A 15421-nucleotide genomic window follows, 5' to 3' on the forward strand; every position below is an offset into this window, starting at 1 on the left:
CCTCCCCTGTTCCCTTCTCCAGCCTACTCTTAAGCTCTTGGCTCTGGTGACTGCTACTCTCTTCCTAAACTCTTTTTTTTTTCCCCAGGAAGATGACACTGTGGGTTTCTGATAAGCAGAACTTCAGATACACATTTTGCTGGTCAAGCTAGAGGCTGGAGAAGGGAGGATCAGGAGATTAGAGTCACAGACAGGGGAATAGAGGATTATAGGCTAAAACCCTGCAAGTCTCTGTATTGATGGTTGGGAAGCTGCCAGACACTAAAGAGCATTGCAAAGGCTGGTGCTGATAGCCTATCCGCTTATTCCCTCTCTTTGCATTCCAGGCAGCTTTGGAGATGTGTGTCCTCATCAAAAGCCAGGGTCAGGCAGGTACCAGGCATCCTAGCTCCTCTCCAAGTCAAATACCTGCTGAGCTCAAGCCTGCGCGTTGGCTGGCGCTCAGCCTGGAAAATGTCACTCGGGCTTAGGAGCTTCTCAGCAATCCTTGAGTCAAATTCCCACACAAGACAAAAATAAAGGGACTTGCCCCTTTTTCCCATTTCCATTGCATCCTGTCTCCCAAATCCTGGCCATAAATCCCAGCCATGACTGCCCTGCAGACTTCTCTTAGCATCTGCCTCCCGCAGCCCCATGGGGAAGGAAGGGAGAGGACCAGGAGGAAGACCACTGCCCCTCTTTCTTATCACAGTTATCTGCTGGTTGCCTCCCACTTTGCACTAATTTGGTATCTGCATCTGCCACTTTTGGGAGGGTAGGGACTTGCCTGAAGTGAGAAATAATGTAGGATGTGCCTCTGTGGCAGATCTTGGCTAGGGAAACAATGGAAGGCAAGTGGGAATAGGCAGGAAGGGTCTGCCCTCTGCAGATAGCCCTCTCCTTTTCAGGGCTCACCATTTTTGTCCCTGGCCTTTGTTTGTGCTGTTGTGAGGCTCTGTCATGTGGTAGAACAGATCACAGAATGGTGTCTCCTCTCCAACTGAGATTTTGTGGGTCTTCTTCATCCTGCAGCTTCCAGTCCTCAGTTTCCCACCCCCTCAGTGAACTGGAACCATACATCCTTACTGAATTGCAGAGGACACTGAATGTGAGGCTTCCATGATCAATGTACAGCACTTGAATAGATGAAAATGATCATGGGGAATGGGAGAACCCTGCTCTCCTGCCCCACTTTCTACCAGTGCACTGATTTGCAGGGTCCCTCTTGGCTGGGAGCCAGAACCAGTCTGAAGATGTAATTATGCTGTCCATGTGTTAATGAAAATGGCAGGAACAGCACAGCGTGCCTGCTTTGAGAGAATCCCAGACAAGTGATCCATAACTCTTTCCTTGTTGCCTTATTTCTCTTCTGGCTTTTTTTGCCAAAGACTTGTCCCTGGTTTTGCCTCCTCCAGAAACAGCATCCCATGGCAAGTCCAAAGCATCTGTGCAAGGGGGCCAGGAGCAAGGCAAAAATAAATGATCTGGGCAGGACTTAACTCTCTGGCTAGTGGGATCTAATGCAATGTCAAAGCTTTGTGCACTCCTGCTGCTGCCCCATGAAAAATGAGACTGCCCTACATTTCTTTTTTGAGGAGGGAGAAAGAAATCAGGAATGCCAGGGCTGGTAATTCTCTGCACAGCTTCCCAGTTCCTGTTTCCATTCCCTCTCCACTTCATCCATGATTTTGAAGGGCAAAATCTAACTCTTTGCATCATTTGAGCTGAAGAGGGCCCCAAATACATTACACAAAGATATGCAACTTGACATGCTGGAAACTGCTGCTTCCATCTTTTATCTCTGTTATTAGGTATTAGTCATCCACCCAAGCATTGCTTGCTTCCCATCCTGCACGTACATTCAGTCCTCTCCAGGAGCAAAGCCAGAAACCAGGGTATGAGCTTGGGAAAACAGGAGAGCAAGGACCAGATCATGCACCAATTAAATTGTTGGGCAAGGCATGTACAGCCACAACTGGAAAGCATTCAATGCCCTTGATGTCAACAGCATCATTGAGGTAGCTGGTGGAGCTGGCTCGTGGTGTCCTGAGCCACATCAGGTGAAAAGCTGTTTCATAAAATGGGATAAATGAACTTGGTTCTTCACCCTGGGAGCTTTGTCCCCAGGTTGCCAGCCAGCAGCTCAGCCCTGGCTCTCTCCTAAAGCATCTGTGCTCCCTTAGGGACAGCAGAGCACAAGAAGGTGCTGGTGGACTGAGTTCAAGCTCCACATGTCCAGCCAAGAGTTCAGATGTGTGCTAAGAGTCTGAGTAAGCTTGAACTTCCCTTATTCAGACAGATCTGGAGCATGGCTCACAATGCCTCCTCCTCACATGGGTCCAAGGATTTGTGAAGTGGGTGGCTGCAGATCTGATCTTGAACAGGCTGTCTCATTTTTGTGAGGGTGCAGATACACAGGGCCTCCCTATCTCATCTCTAAATACCCTCCCAATACCATGAGCAATACTGCAACCAGAGCTTGTGAAACTCTTACCTCCAAAAGCCCTTGTCAGGTGGATGCTGGAGGCAGGGTGTCTGCAGCTGCATCAACATGATGAAACCCAGCTCTGGGAACCCATCAGCAAACACTTGTGTGGTCTTCACCAGGAACTCCTCCACTTCCCTCCCTGCATGGGAGAGAGGAGGAATGTTTGTCTGCAGAAGAAGGGCTACTTTGCAAAGGGGCTTTTGTCTTAAGAGACCTCCAGATTAACCTTGACAGCAACCTGCATCAGTGCTGAGTGAGGGTCTGCAGGCTGTGTGTACACCACTGGCAGTGGTGGCTAACTGGGAGGTAGCACAGCAAATCCTCCTGTTAAAAAGGGGGGAAAAAAAAGAAAAAGGGAGGCAAGATTAAAAAAAAAAAAAAAAAGAAGACTGCTTTCATGATCTGCTGCAAATAGAGTCAGGTCTTTAAGGTCCCAGTTTAAATAAGGAGATTTAAATCAGGAGATTGAAACAGGTTAAGATTTTATTCCAGAACTGTACGTACTCTTATTTGCAGACAAGCATTTCCTTGCCTTCTCTAGTGGTGAGCAGGAAGAGAGTGAATTAAGGGCAAAATCCAAAATTCTTCTATCTCCAGGTGGATGCCAATGCTCCAGTATTCAATGGTCTTTTACACAACTTTGTCCTGTGGGGTTCTAGTCCTGCTGAGTCTACCAGAGACTCCCTCATGATCAGCATTTCAGGAGAAACAAGTGCCATCAGATAGCTACCAAAGAGAAAAGGGATTTAAAAAAAAAAGCTAGAACCATGAGGAATACCAAACATTGCTCTGAAACTTGGCATTTGCCTTCTCTACTCTTACACTGCATGTTCCCTGCCCAGGCAGGCACATCTCTGTTTTTAGGTGTCTCTCAGAGAGCTGGCACCCTTTTCACTGAGCAGTACAAGCCAGGGGTCTAAAATAAGTCATGCTCTTCCACAATAGCTGGTACAAATAAAGCCTATAACAGCCCAGAGGATTTAGGACTGAGTGGGTTTTTTCCAGGGTGGGCTGGCCACAGTCTGGTGATGGCCTTTTTATAACTGTTATCAGCTCCCACACAGCCCAGGTCCATCTGTTACTTAATTTGGATGGAGACACTCCTAAGCTTTTGTTTGCTAATCTGTTGCTGCACATTGACATTGTTCTGCAGCAGGGCAGCCCACCCCTGAGTGCTGGGCTGAGCCCAGGGAGGAAAACTGGAATAAAAGAAAGGCAGGCAGCTTGCTCTGCTCACTCAGTTTATGGGGTCCTCCTGCCTGCTTCCTTCTGCCAGCTTGAAGGGGCTCTTAACCTTCAACTTGGGTGCCTTGGAGTGGAGGCAAGGGCTGAAAATGAAGACTGAGCATTCCAAAGCAAAATCCTGCATCTAAACTCATTTTGAGCATCACTCTTCTGAGCATCTTTTTTGGCATCTTGTTCCTATGCCATGCTGTGTTGCCTGTCCTACACCACCTTGTCCACACTGGCAACCATAAATGGTTCTGGCCAATGTGATCCTAACACCACCCTAAGAGCAACACAACACTCAGTAGCAGTCCTGCTACTCAGAGCAGATGCACCATCCAGAAAGCTAAGATGCTCAGCAAGGCTCATGGTTTACAGCAGCAATCCTGCATGGCTTAGATGCATTTTAAATTGCAAGCAGCTTAGTGATGATAGATGACTTTCAACAAGACAAGAGGGCAGGGTCTCAAGTTGTGCCAGGGGAGGTTTAGGTTGGAGATTCGAAAGAATTTCTTTCTGGAGAGGGTGATCAGGCATTGGAATGGGCTGCCCAGGGAAGGAGTGGATTCTCCGTGTCTGGAGATCTTTCCAAAGAGCCTGGATGTGGCACTCAGTGCCATGGGCTGGGAACCACGGGGGGAGTGGATCAAGGGTTGGAGCTGATGATCTCTGAGGTCCCTTCCAACCCAGCCAGTTCTATGATTCTATGATAGACACCTCAAGCAAGGCATGTTTTTGTTGCTTTGGTGGGCAGGTGCTTCCAAACAGCTGCATAGGTTTGTACTACTTGTGCATTAACTAAAATTACCTTGCCAGATGACTGCACTATCAGAACCAAATGATGCTGCAGCACAGGCTGTTGGCAGCAGCTTATTTGAACTGTTTCCTGGTCATCTTTTGAACCTTGCCTAGAATACTTCACCTCCTCTTCAACTTTCTACCTAGTTTTTTTGAACAGAGGAGAGATGGAAGGAGGTGGAAGGTCAGGGTTTACTTCAAAGCCAGTACATAAAGCAGGGAATCAACACAGTTTAATTGTCTATAAAGTTGTGGGGTTTTTTTGAAACTTAAGTGTAGCATTTTTGAAATGATTCAGATGACATGAGTCACAGGAACAAGCATGGGCTGGATCTCTCTTTAGCTGAAAGAATATGCTGTAAGACTCTTCACTGCCTTGTCCTGGATTCTATTTTGGAGAACTGATGGCATTTGGGATTCAACCATATGTCTGGCTGAGCCTATAGCACATACAGATCTGGTAGGTATTCAGGGACAGCACATACAGATCTGGTTGGTGCCTCTGTTGTGGCACACAGGCTGCTTTGCCCAGGAAGGAATCCATCTCCCTGCCCAGCTGTTCTCCACATCCTGGGTGCTGAGGCCTTTTCCAAGAGAGATTTCCATGACACCAAACCTCTGCTGCTTATTTGCACTTGGGCTGAAAGAAGCCTAAAGGAACACCTTTGGAGTATTCATTTATTAAACGTGGCAGTTGCCACTAATGAGGATTTAAGAGGCAAAATAAAGCAACCTGTATGTGTGGTCACCAAAGAGACAACACTTGCCAACAGCAGGGAAAGGTGACAAAGCACAGATGTCCTGAACAAGGAGAGTGCCAGCAGCTCAGAAGTGCTGCCTGCTGCAGATTTTTCCAGCCCCAGGGAGACTGGTAAACCCCAAGGGAATATTAAAAAGAGCTAGGAAGGTGTTCTGCTCGTCCTCTACCATCTATGTGGTTACTGGAGGAGTTTGTTTTGGTTTTCAAGCCTTCTTGTAATTTAGGACATGCTACTTGCAGTATTCTTATGCCACATGGAGAAGAATAAATCTGTCTCAGAAGTGATTTAAGCAGCCACATTGATCTCTGCCCACAGTCAATACATGCAATAATGTCAGAACCTCACACACAGCCTCCAAGGACTCGTTTTCTGTCTCAGATTTGTTGGCATCCTGCTCTGTGCTGAGGGATAGACCAAAATTTCTTGTGTTTCGTGGGTGGAAAAAAGCTTGCTGTGAACAATTTCTGGGAAATCAGATAGGGCTGGAGCCTGCTGGAGTCTCCCTGTCTTGGGGTGAACACTTCTGGAATCCCATAACACACCAGTATGGTATTACCTGCTCCACCTTCAGCTGAACTTCCATCACAGCCACAGCAGATGTAGGACTGCTACCATGCTAGCTACTACATAACTTTCTGAAAAAAAACAGATGGTTTGTAAGCAGGAATGGAGAACAAGAAACAAACTGGCCCATCAGGTTTCCTTTAAGGAACGAGGAACCCTTTCCTTCTCCATCTTCCTCTAGCATTTCCAAAAGGAAGACATATGTAGGATATGTAGGCATATGTAGGAAGACATATATAGGATAATAGAGACCTGAAAGGTGTTGTCTTCTGCAGCTCCTCAGGGGGAATGCCACTCTCTACACTCATTTGTTTCTCCAGGTCTTTGGAGAAAGCTGTTTTTGGTGTAGGAGCATCCTTGTAATGCAGTTCCCTGATGAAGACAAGTTCTGGCTCTGAAGGGAAAACCTGCACCTTCCCCCCACCTTTTGAAAGCTGAGCCAAATTATCAGGGCCCTGAGCAGGAAGCCAGTCAGCATCTCCACAATTAAGCTGAGTGCTCAGGCTCAGGCCTGATTTACTGCCTTGCATTTTACATTACCAGGTTGAGTCTTAAAAATACTTGAAGATGGAACGAGCATGTGGTAGAAGCCTGGCACATTTCATCTTCTAGGAAGTGACCAGAACCCTTAAGACTGGTCTGCTTCCTGCCTTTTCCTGGTCATCAAAATAATATATATTCACTCTTGCATTATCAGAGTTCCTTTACTATCTGAACAAGCATAAGGCTCAAGGAAATGGCTTGTGCCAGCACTGGTTTTGCATCATTATGTTAATCTTCTTGAATTGTTACTTCTAAAAATTATATTTTCCTGTATTTACACCACAATTTCTAAATAAACTTGGGTCAGCTGGACCAGCCAGGAGTAGTTTTTAACCTGGGGAAGTTAGTCCTTGTGACTGGCTGAGAAGTTTCCTCAGCAGGTGGTGTGTCCCCAGCTGGGTGACTTAAGAGCTGTGCAATTTCTTATTACCTTCTGTTTATTTTTCCAGGCTGCAGACTCTTGGCTGTGGAGCTGACATCCAGCAACACCAAGCCCGTGGTGCAGGAATTCCAGAGTGAGTGCTCAGGAGCCTGCTGGCTGCATCCCCTCTGCTTGGCCAGGGGTTTGCATCCCTCCAGACAACTGGGAAAATTTTTGCTGCTGGTATCTGGTTTCATGGGGAGGCAGGACTGCCCAGAACCTGAGATTCAGAAAAGAGATGAAGAATATTGTCTGTATCTCTGCCTGGTTAGCAAAGCACTTGATGGAAATGGTTTCTTGAAGTCCCCTGCAAGTCACTGGCACTGCACAGTGTTTGCCTAAGTGCTTTTTTGAACTGGGTCCCAAAAGGAGGGAAAAGCAGTCACCTTGCAATTAATATGTTGAAAAGGAGGTTGGGAAGTGTATATTTTCCCTTGGCCCTGCTACAGATGTGCACAGGGATATTGGGTAAGCCACCTCCCAGCCCTGCCACGATGCCTCCTCCTGTAGAGATGGAGATGACAATGCCTGCTTCAAAGGGGAGTGGGTTTGCTGAATCTATCCCCAGGCATCGTGGTCCTCAGTACATTACCAGCCACCACCCAGGGAGATTCTCCATCCCTGGCTCAGAATGTAGGCTCTGATTAGCAGAGACAGTGCTGTGGGCTCACCCTGTCACAAGGTCTTGTTTGCCATAAGTTAGAGCCTGTAGAGAACAGTGTGTTCATTTCTCTCCCTAGTTGATATCTGTCCGGCTGCTATTTTTGCTGGCCAAAATCCATCTTCTCCAATAGCTCCTGGAACCCAGCAGTCTTGCTGTTTGTGAGGCAGATGAAAGAGAGGGCTTTGCTTTGTGGGCAGTGTCTCCTAATAAAACACTGTCCAAGGCTGCTGAAAGCAGAGCAAAAAATACAGCTGCTTCCTATTAATCTCCACTTCCTTTATTTCTCCTGCTAGGTGTTGAGCTGTCCTGTATCATCAAATCCACTGTAACACCAGAACCCAGAATTGAATGGAAGAAGATCAGAAATGGAGAAACCTCTTACGTGTTTTTTGGGAACAAAATGCAGGGTAAGAAGACTTTGTTGTTCTTAAACCTCCAAAGCAGCTGAGAATGAACAAGTCTGTATTGGGCAGGACCTCTGGCTGTCTTGCTGCTTTCTCCTGGAACCAGAGGTTAGCAGAGTGTGAGGATGGAGAGAGAGCAGGGTGTTCTTTGCTCATTCCTCTTTACTGACAGTTCACAGCAGGGAACACAAAGAGCTGGAGAGTGATCCTATGTGGGAGACACTTCTGGAGTAAGAAAGAAAATGCTGCAGCTTCTGTTGCACCTGCTTGCTGGTCCTTGCATGGTCACTGGGTGTCTGAGCTCTCAGGACCCGTCCTGTCTTTCCATGTGACATCTGGGGGCTCTACCTGCACTTCAGAAGGGATCTATGTCTTGAGCTGTCTGTGCCTGCTGTTGAGGTAGCAGTGATTTGCAGCATCCTGGGGGCCTGTGATCAGAAACAGACTCTGGCTTGATGGTGAAACTCAAACACAAGACTGCCAGCAGGGCATGACTCCACCTGGAATTACACCAGCACTTTAGATGGCACTAGCATTCCATGAATCTTCCCAAGAAGTCAAGACCTGAGGCTGTCTTAGAAGCCTCATTTTGCCACAGCCTTTTGGGAGATTCGGGGTGGTGCTTACCAGTTCATCCTCTCACATGGGACTAACCTTAATTTTTTTCTCTCTTTTTTTCCTTTTCATCAGGAGACTTTGTGAGTCGTGCAGAAATTCTGAGCCGGACATCTCTGGTGATTAAAAATGCCACCAGGATGGACACTGCCACGTATCGTTGTGAAGTGGCAGCACCTGCTGATACCAAAATCATAGATGAGATAAACATCCAGCTGACAGTCCAAGGTATGACATTAAACCCAGCCAGAAGCAGTTCTAGCTAACAGAAGAGCAGTGGCACTCTGGGAGTTGTTTCAAACCAGCTGGAAATAAGAGAAAGTTGGGATGCCAGCACAGCCAGCTGTGTGTCAGATATTTTTCAGTTGGACTCAGCATGGTTTGTGTCTTCCCCACAGTGAAACCAACGATTCCCAGATGCACTGTGCCTAAAGCTGTACCTGTTGGCAAGTCAGCCTCCCTCCACTGCCACGAGAATGAAGGGTACCCAAAGTCCACCTACAGCTGGTACCGCAACAGCGAACCTTTGTCACCAGACACAAAATCCAGCAGACTCCACAATTCCTCCTACACCTTGAACCCCACCACAGGCACTCTGGTAATGCCCTTACAGACATTAGCAAGAAGTGTTTGGCTGAATGGGTTCTTTTTAAGGGTGGCTTGTGAAAGAAAAAAGCCATTGTGTGGCTTTCAGGGAAGGGTGAATTTGAAGAAGGTTGTGTGATGTAGGACGCGGGGGAGTTGGGAATGGGAAGATTAGTGATAAAAGAAGATAATACCCTGGCTGTTTGGCTTTGACCACTACCAACACCTCTTGTCCTTTTAGAAAGAGGGAAGGAAGCTGTCTCACAGCCCACCATGAAGCCTGGGTGTTGGAGAGCTGCTTATACATGCTCAGACCCTCCCAGTACCCTCTGTCTCACATCCTGCTCCCTCCTTTCCCCCCTTACCAGGTTTTCCATGCTGTGCAGCCTGGGTGTTGGAGAGCTGCTTATACATGCTCAGACCCTCCCAGTACTTTCTGTCTCTCACATCCTGCTCCCTCTTTTCCCCCCTTACCAGGTTTTCCATGCTGTGCACAAGGGGGACACGGGCCGGTACTCCTGCATAGCCACAAACGATGCTGGCTTTGCCAAGTGTGAGGAGCAGGAGATGGAAATCTGTGAGTGTCTCCCTATGCTTTTTGTCAGTGCTGATCAATATGTGAGCTGTTAATACCATAGGGAAAGAAGCAGGACACCCCAGAGCATTAAAGTCTTTTCTGCTTTCTCAGAGCCTCAGGCAGAATTAAAGAAAAAAAATAAATTCAAGGAAATGTTTTAAACACCCCTCAGAGTCATGAAGAGTTCTGTTGTTGGAATGGGGAGCTCACTAGTTCCCTGTGAATTACTGGGGTTTGCTTTAAATATTTGGGATGGCCTTTTAGTCTGTGTAAAGCCAGAATATTCTTACTGCCTCAAGGAAGGACTGGATGACAGCTTCTCTCTTTGCCAGATGACCTCAATATCGGTGGGATAATTGGTGGAGTCCTGGTGGTCCTGGCAGTTTTGGTGCTCATCACCCTTGGCATCTGCTGCGCCTACAGAAGAGGTTATTTTGCAAACAGCAAAGAGAATGGGGAAAGGTAAGGGCTCCAATATCCTCACAGGTCTCTGTGCCCAAACAGCCAGCATGACTTACCAAAATCACAGGACAACCCAGCTCTTGAAGTCTCCAGTGCCAAAGGTTTATTTGCCTAAGGAAGAATTTTGGTATGGATCCTCTCATGCCTGCTCCCAAGACCAGGAGTGAAAGCTGTGGATCCAATATCCTCATATTTTGCATGGAAAAGGGGAACCAGCAGAATTTAATGCCCACAGGTGATTGTCCAATAGGTTATCTGCTCTTGGCATAATGAGGTCTACAGTTTAATGAACAGAGCTCGCTGCACAACTAGTTTCAAACACCAAGACGTGCATAGAAAATGTATGCAGAAGAGGAGGCTCTCTGCAGGAAATCTCACTTCATTGTGAGAACCTAAATTTAGGATTAAACCCAAGCATTTTATAATGCACATCAAAATGTTAAAAACACCAGCATTAGCATCAGAAGCAAGTCTCGATGTCCTTACAGAATCTGTAGAAGAGATAATATATGTAAAACCAAGATTCTCACCAGTTAGGTTTGTTCCATATTAAATGCTGCTTTTCAGCAGAAGTCCTGTTTGATTTTTCACAAAAAGCTCCACATACCCTGTTTAAATGCAGCTGGGGGTTGGCATACACTGGACTTGACAGTGGGATATAAATTCTGAATTCCTATGGGCTTGCAAACAAGTGGCTTTTCTGTGTAACTCAGGAAAATGCTGAAGGCACCTGGCAGCCAAGGTTTCAAATGAACTTCATAATTGCCACGGGTAACAATGCAGGAGGCACACAGGGACCAGAGCAAGAGAGCCCAGGAAAGAATCAGTTCATCTCTTTGCAGAGCTAGTCTGGTGGAAATGTACAGCAATCTTTTTACCCTGTGCTGAAGGGGAATTTAGGGGAAAAAAAAAAATAAATCTCAGTCATGACGAATGAGGGAATAAACACAGTTCTATCATTAGAGCAATGAGCTGCTTTCTGCTTTTTTTTCATTCAGCTGCTCTCTCTCATTTTCATCTTCCTCAGCACCTCCCCTCCAAAAATCCTGCAGTCTTCTTGTCTCAGAAATGAGCTCTTTTCTTTTCTTTCAGCTACAAGACTCCAGCAAAACCTGACGGCGTTAACTACATCCGGACAGATGATGAGGTAACAAATGATCTGCATTTCACATCTCTCTGTTTAGGAGAGGGTGGGCAGAGGGCTTTTTTAGGGCCTGCAGACTTGCTTAGAGTGGGCACCACCCGGAGGCAAGGATGTAGAGCAGGGAGAGAACAGAAGGGTGAAGGCTGAGTCATTTCCTTCAAAATGATGAACAGTTTAAGGAGTCTTAAAGTGACTGATGCCAAGAGCTATCAAATGCAGCTCTGCTCTGTCTCAGTTATCTTATGGCTTGACCCCCCTGGGATGAGTTTCATTGGATTAAGTGGGCAGTGATGCTTTTACAAGAGAATTTGCATTTTGGGATTTGAGTAGATCACTGAGCTTAAGATCAGAAAAAGCCTGTCCCTATTAGCAGAGATACTGCAGAGGGAATGAAAAAGTTCTCTGCCCTGCCTGGGTAAGTGAGGAGGACACTAAGAGCACCTGGCTAGTACAACCAGAGTCTCCTTGCCCACTGGAAGGGGGTGCTACCTAGAGAGAATGCTGAAAGCCCCAAAGATTGGCTCTACCTTTCATGGGCACATTGCAACTGGGGGCAGCAGGAACAAAGTAGTTGCCTGGGAAGCCACTGGATCCTTCCCACATCCAGGACTGTTCTGTTGCAGGGTGACTTCAGGCACAAGTCTTCATTTGTCATCTAAGGAAGCCAAAAGAATACTGCAAACCAGCATAAAGCAAGTGTGAAAATACCTCCTCCAGGAACTCCAAACGAGAGCAAAAGGTGAATTAAGTGCGCTTGGAAGAGTTTGGAACACACAAGAACTCGATAGCTAGCTATCTGTGTATCTTTTTTTCTTTGCCAAAGTTTAAAAGTAACTCCTCACTGCCCAACTTGTGTCTGCCCTGCCTCTGGAGATACCAACAGGATCACCTAAACCTGCCCTTGGACTAAGGAAGCGTTTTAATACTTCCCAAGAGACTGGGCTGGGGAAGTTTGTGGAATTGTCTTCTGTTTGTGCTGCAGGGACACAGGCACAACAACCAACACCAACCAGGGGAACAGCCTTAGGGAAACGTGTAGTAGATGTTACTGGTAGAGATTACCAGTAGACACACACAAAAAAGGTGCTTGATACAGCAACAGATGGACTTCAAAGAATTAAGATTTATCCATGCAAGGGGGTGTCTTGTTGCCCAGGCCTGGCTGGTGACTTTTCCATGTTTTGAGATGATCTTGTGCTTTTGACTTGACTGTCAGGTGCAGAACGAGGTATCTGAACAGTGCCAGGTACCCACACAGTGAATGCAACTAATGTTCTCAGCCCTTTTTTTTTTTGGTAAAAACTTACTGAATGCTTCTCTGTCCCTTTAACACAAGACACGGGCAGCATCAGGCCAGGGTTGTTTCTGTTCCCTGCTTTAGAGCAAACTGGTTGCACCCAGGTAACCCCTCTCAGTCTAATCTGCATGAAGCAGGCTGCCCTTCTGCATCTTCTGGGGGTTGAAAGAGGCTTAAAGAGGAGGCAGAGAACCTTAGTGCTAAGACATCCCTTTCAGGAAAAATAAAGCCAAATACTTTCCTGGGCTAAGATGGCCACAAAAGGTACTGAGATATCTACAAGGTTTTTTTACCTTCTCCATTTATTTTGTAAAATCCCACACTCTAAATTTTTTGCAAAGATATATTTTGATTACTTCAGAAAAGGTAACATTTCTATTTCAAGTGTAAATACAGGATGCCAGCAGTGTTTAAGTAACGTAGCTATTTTTTTTTTTACTTTTTAAGCTACAGAGAGGAGCTCAAACATTGCTATAGTATGGCACTGTCAGAGCATATCAGTATTATTGCAAAGCCTGATTAAAAAAACTGCAGGTAGAACAGCATCTCTTTCCTCTTAAGCTAGCTTCAGCAATTTCCTTGTCACAAAAGGTCTTACCAGACACAGAACAGAGTCACTCAGGGATAGTTTTTGTAAATTTATGGCAGGAGCTATCAACTTTTATATATATAAAACTTCAGTTTTCTTGCCAGTGACCAACACTTCCTTTTTGTTGTTGCAAGAAATATCCAGGGATGGCTTTCAGATTCAGTCTCAACAAGGTGACAGAGTGACTTCAATGACTGCTACCCCTCTGCAAGCCCCACAGAGCATTAACACAGGGTGACAGCTATGGCAACTTCACAGGTTTAAACCACACAGCCAAGGCAACTGGAAGTGGGAAAGCAAAAAGGTCAAGACACAAGCACTTTTGTGGTGTCAGTTGCAACTTTTCTCTAGCTGGTAAAAGAAAATAATAATAATAATAATAATAAAAAGAAAACAAATCTAGTTCTCTTGGCTTTAGAGAGAATAATTGGAATCACATGTTTCCCAGAAACATGTAAGTGGATAGTGTTGAACAGCACTGGGTAATGTCAGACTGCAAGATGTGGATGCAACACTAGAACTGTGCTGTGGTTTATGAATTTTTAAAAATGTAGCAGAATTTAGTGTTCTTGTATTTTCCAATATGAATTGAGTTGTCTTAACTTTTCCTGTATACAGTATTTTGGATACTTGATGATTTGGACTGTCGGTGTTATCTTTTATTTTAATTTTTTTTTTTTTTTAGTGTTCTGCATTAATCTGCTTTGTTTCCTTGCTGGACATGCTATTGCTGCATTTGTTTTGCCTAAACAAATATTACCACTTCCTTCTTTCCCTAATGAAAGTAAAAATAAGGATGGGGGCAGCAATAACCATCTGTTCTCTGGGTAACTCAGGCTGAGTAACTACCACTGCTCTCTTTCCTTGTGGTTACCTCCTCCAGACATGCTCCTGTACTGCTCACTCTTAAAACAGTCTGACAGTAGCAAGTGGAACATTCCTTTGCACCTTCTGCATCTCCACAACCCCTTTTCTTATGCTGCTTTTAGGATCCCTATCAGAAGGGAAAGGAAAGGTTTGAGCAGGGTATAGCTCTGAGAGCACAATCTACAGTCTCACCATGAACCAAAGGCAGCCTTCATGTGAAAAGCCAACCAGCAAAGAATCAAGACTTTTAACTTTTCTGTTCTAAAATGTGACAGTGGCATCTCTAACGAGAGAGGGGGGAGATGATGATGATCCCCCCTCCCCCGATCCAGCTCATGAGATCTGACTGATGGAATTCCTTGTATCATTGTGAATAATCTTCAGGTTTGTACTAATGTATTAAGTTTTAACTTTGCAAAGACTGTTTTACATAAATACCAAGCTATAATGCTATCTTGTAGGGTTTTCTTGTTTGGTTTGGGGGTTGGTTTTTCTAAACAGCCGTATTATTAGAGGCTTGTGTCTTAACTGAGTGAAATAAGGGCAAGACCTTTCTGTAGAGCACTCACCTGCTTTAGGATGAAGGTTACAGGAGGTCCAAGGTATGCTGCTGTTTATTCTTGGACCTCTGTCTTTCCCTGGTTCTTCTCTTGAAAGGACAGATTAACACTCTTCTCAGTGCTGCTCAAGAGCAGAGCAAAAACTAGGAAAGCATAAATTAGGAAATAAACTATTCCAATTTACCATTCAAAGGCTTTCATCCTATTTTAAGGCAGGAGAGAAGGGACAGAACAAATGGATGTGTCCATTATTAACCATCGCTTAAGCTAAAGCTCTTCCACACATCCCCTGGTGCAAGTTTTGACTTTGATTTTGAGCATAAAGTTTCACCTCACTTGAAGGATTTTCTCTGATCTTCACAAGAGAATAAGGAAAGTGAGGGAGAATTACAGGATTCCAGTGCAGGAGGTAAGTGCTATGGAAAAAGCATGCTCAGGCTTTTTGTTTCCACTTGTGCAGAAAAGCCTACTCCATCTCTGCTGTGCCTGCCTGAATAAGACAAACCAGCATGAATAAAAGAGATCCCATTCTCAAGTTCCAATGAAATCTAGGGCAAGAGTTCTGTAATAGAAGTTAACAATGGAAAAAACTTCAATCAGGTTCAGATGGCATCGGGGAGACTCAGGAATGTCAGATTCCAGCATTTACACAGCATTTGTGATAAACAAGTTATCTGCACAGGGCACAAAGCTATGTATAGGACTTACTTGCAGTCAAATAAGAGGCTATACTTAAAAGCTGCTGGGTCCTACATTAATTGAACCAAGTTCCCAAGATACCAGCAACATAGTAGAGGAGACTCAGAGGCTGTAGAAATCTGTAGAAAAGGAATAATTCCTCCATCGGATCAAGAAGAGGGGAGAAGCTGTGGGCGG

The 15421-nt window shown here is 45.4% G+C and overlaps 1 protein-coding gene across 2 annotated transcripts in view; it reads left to right on the plus strand.

The window, feature by feature from the left end:
* The window catches only part of JAM3 (junctional adhesion molecule 3), a 28031-nt gene extending 13596 nt beyond the window's left edge, over nt 1-14435 (plus strand). Inside the window, exons 2-9 of one of the 2 annotated variants that reach the window (XR_003988550.1) lie at nt 6810-6875; nt 7739-7852; nt 8540-8692; nt 8863-9062; nt 9527-9626; nt 9959-10054; nt 10131-10323; nt 11181-11230. Coding sequence is in view for 1 of the 2 variants with exons in the window: in XM_030464894.1 (XP_030320754.1) it covers nt 6810-6875; nt 7739-7852; nt 8540-8692; nt 8863-9062; nt 9527-9626; nt 9959-10088; nt 11181-11235; nt 11856-11891 (854 nt within the window). In the remaining variant the exon portion in view is untranslated. Of the gene's footprint in view, nt 1-6809; nt 6876-7738; nt 7853-8539; nt 8693-8862; nt 9063-9526; nt 9627-9958; nt 10089-10130; nt 10324-11180; nt 11236-11855 lie in introns of those variants that run through there. The other variant, XM_030464894.1, reaches the window with a different exon arrangement.
* Nucleotides 14436-15421: the final 986 nt, after the last annotated feature.

This window comes from Calypte anna, chromosome 24 (genome assembly GCF_003957555.1).
Source record: "Calypte anna isolate BGI_N300 chromosome 24, bCalAnn1_v1.p, whole genome shotgun sequence".
Lineage (NCBI taxonomy): Eukaryota > Metazoa > Chordata > Aves > Apodiformes > Trochilidae > Calypte > Calypte anna.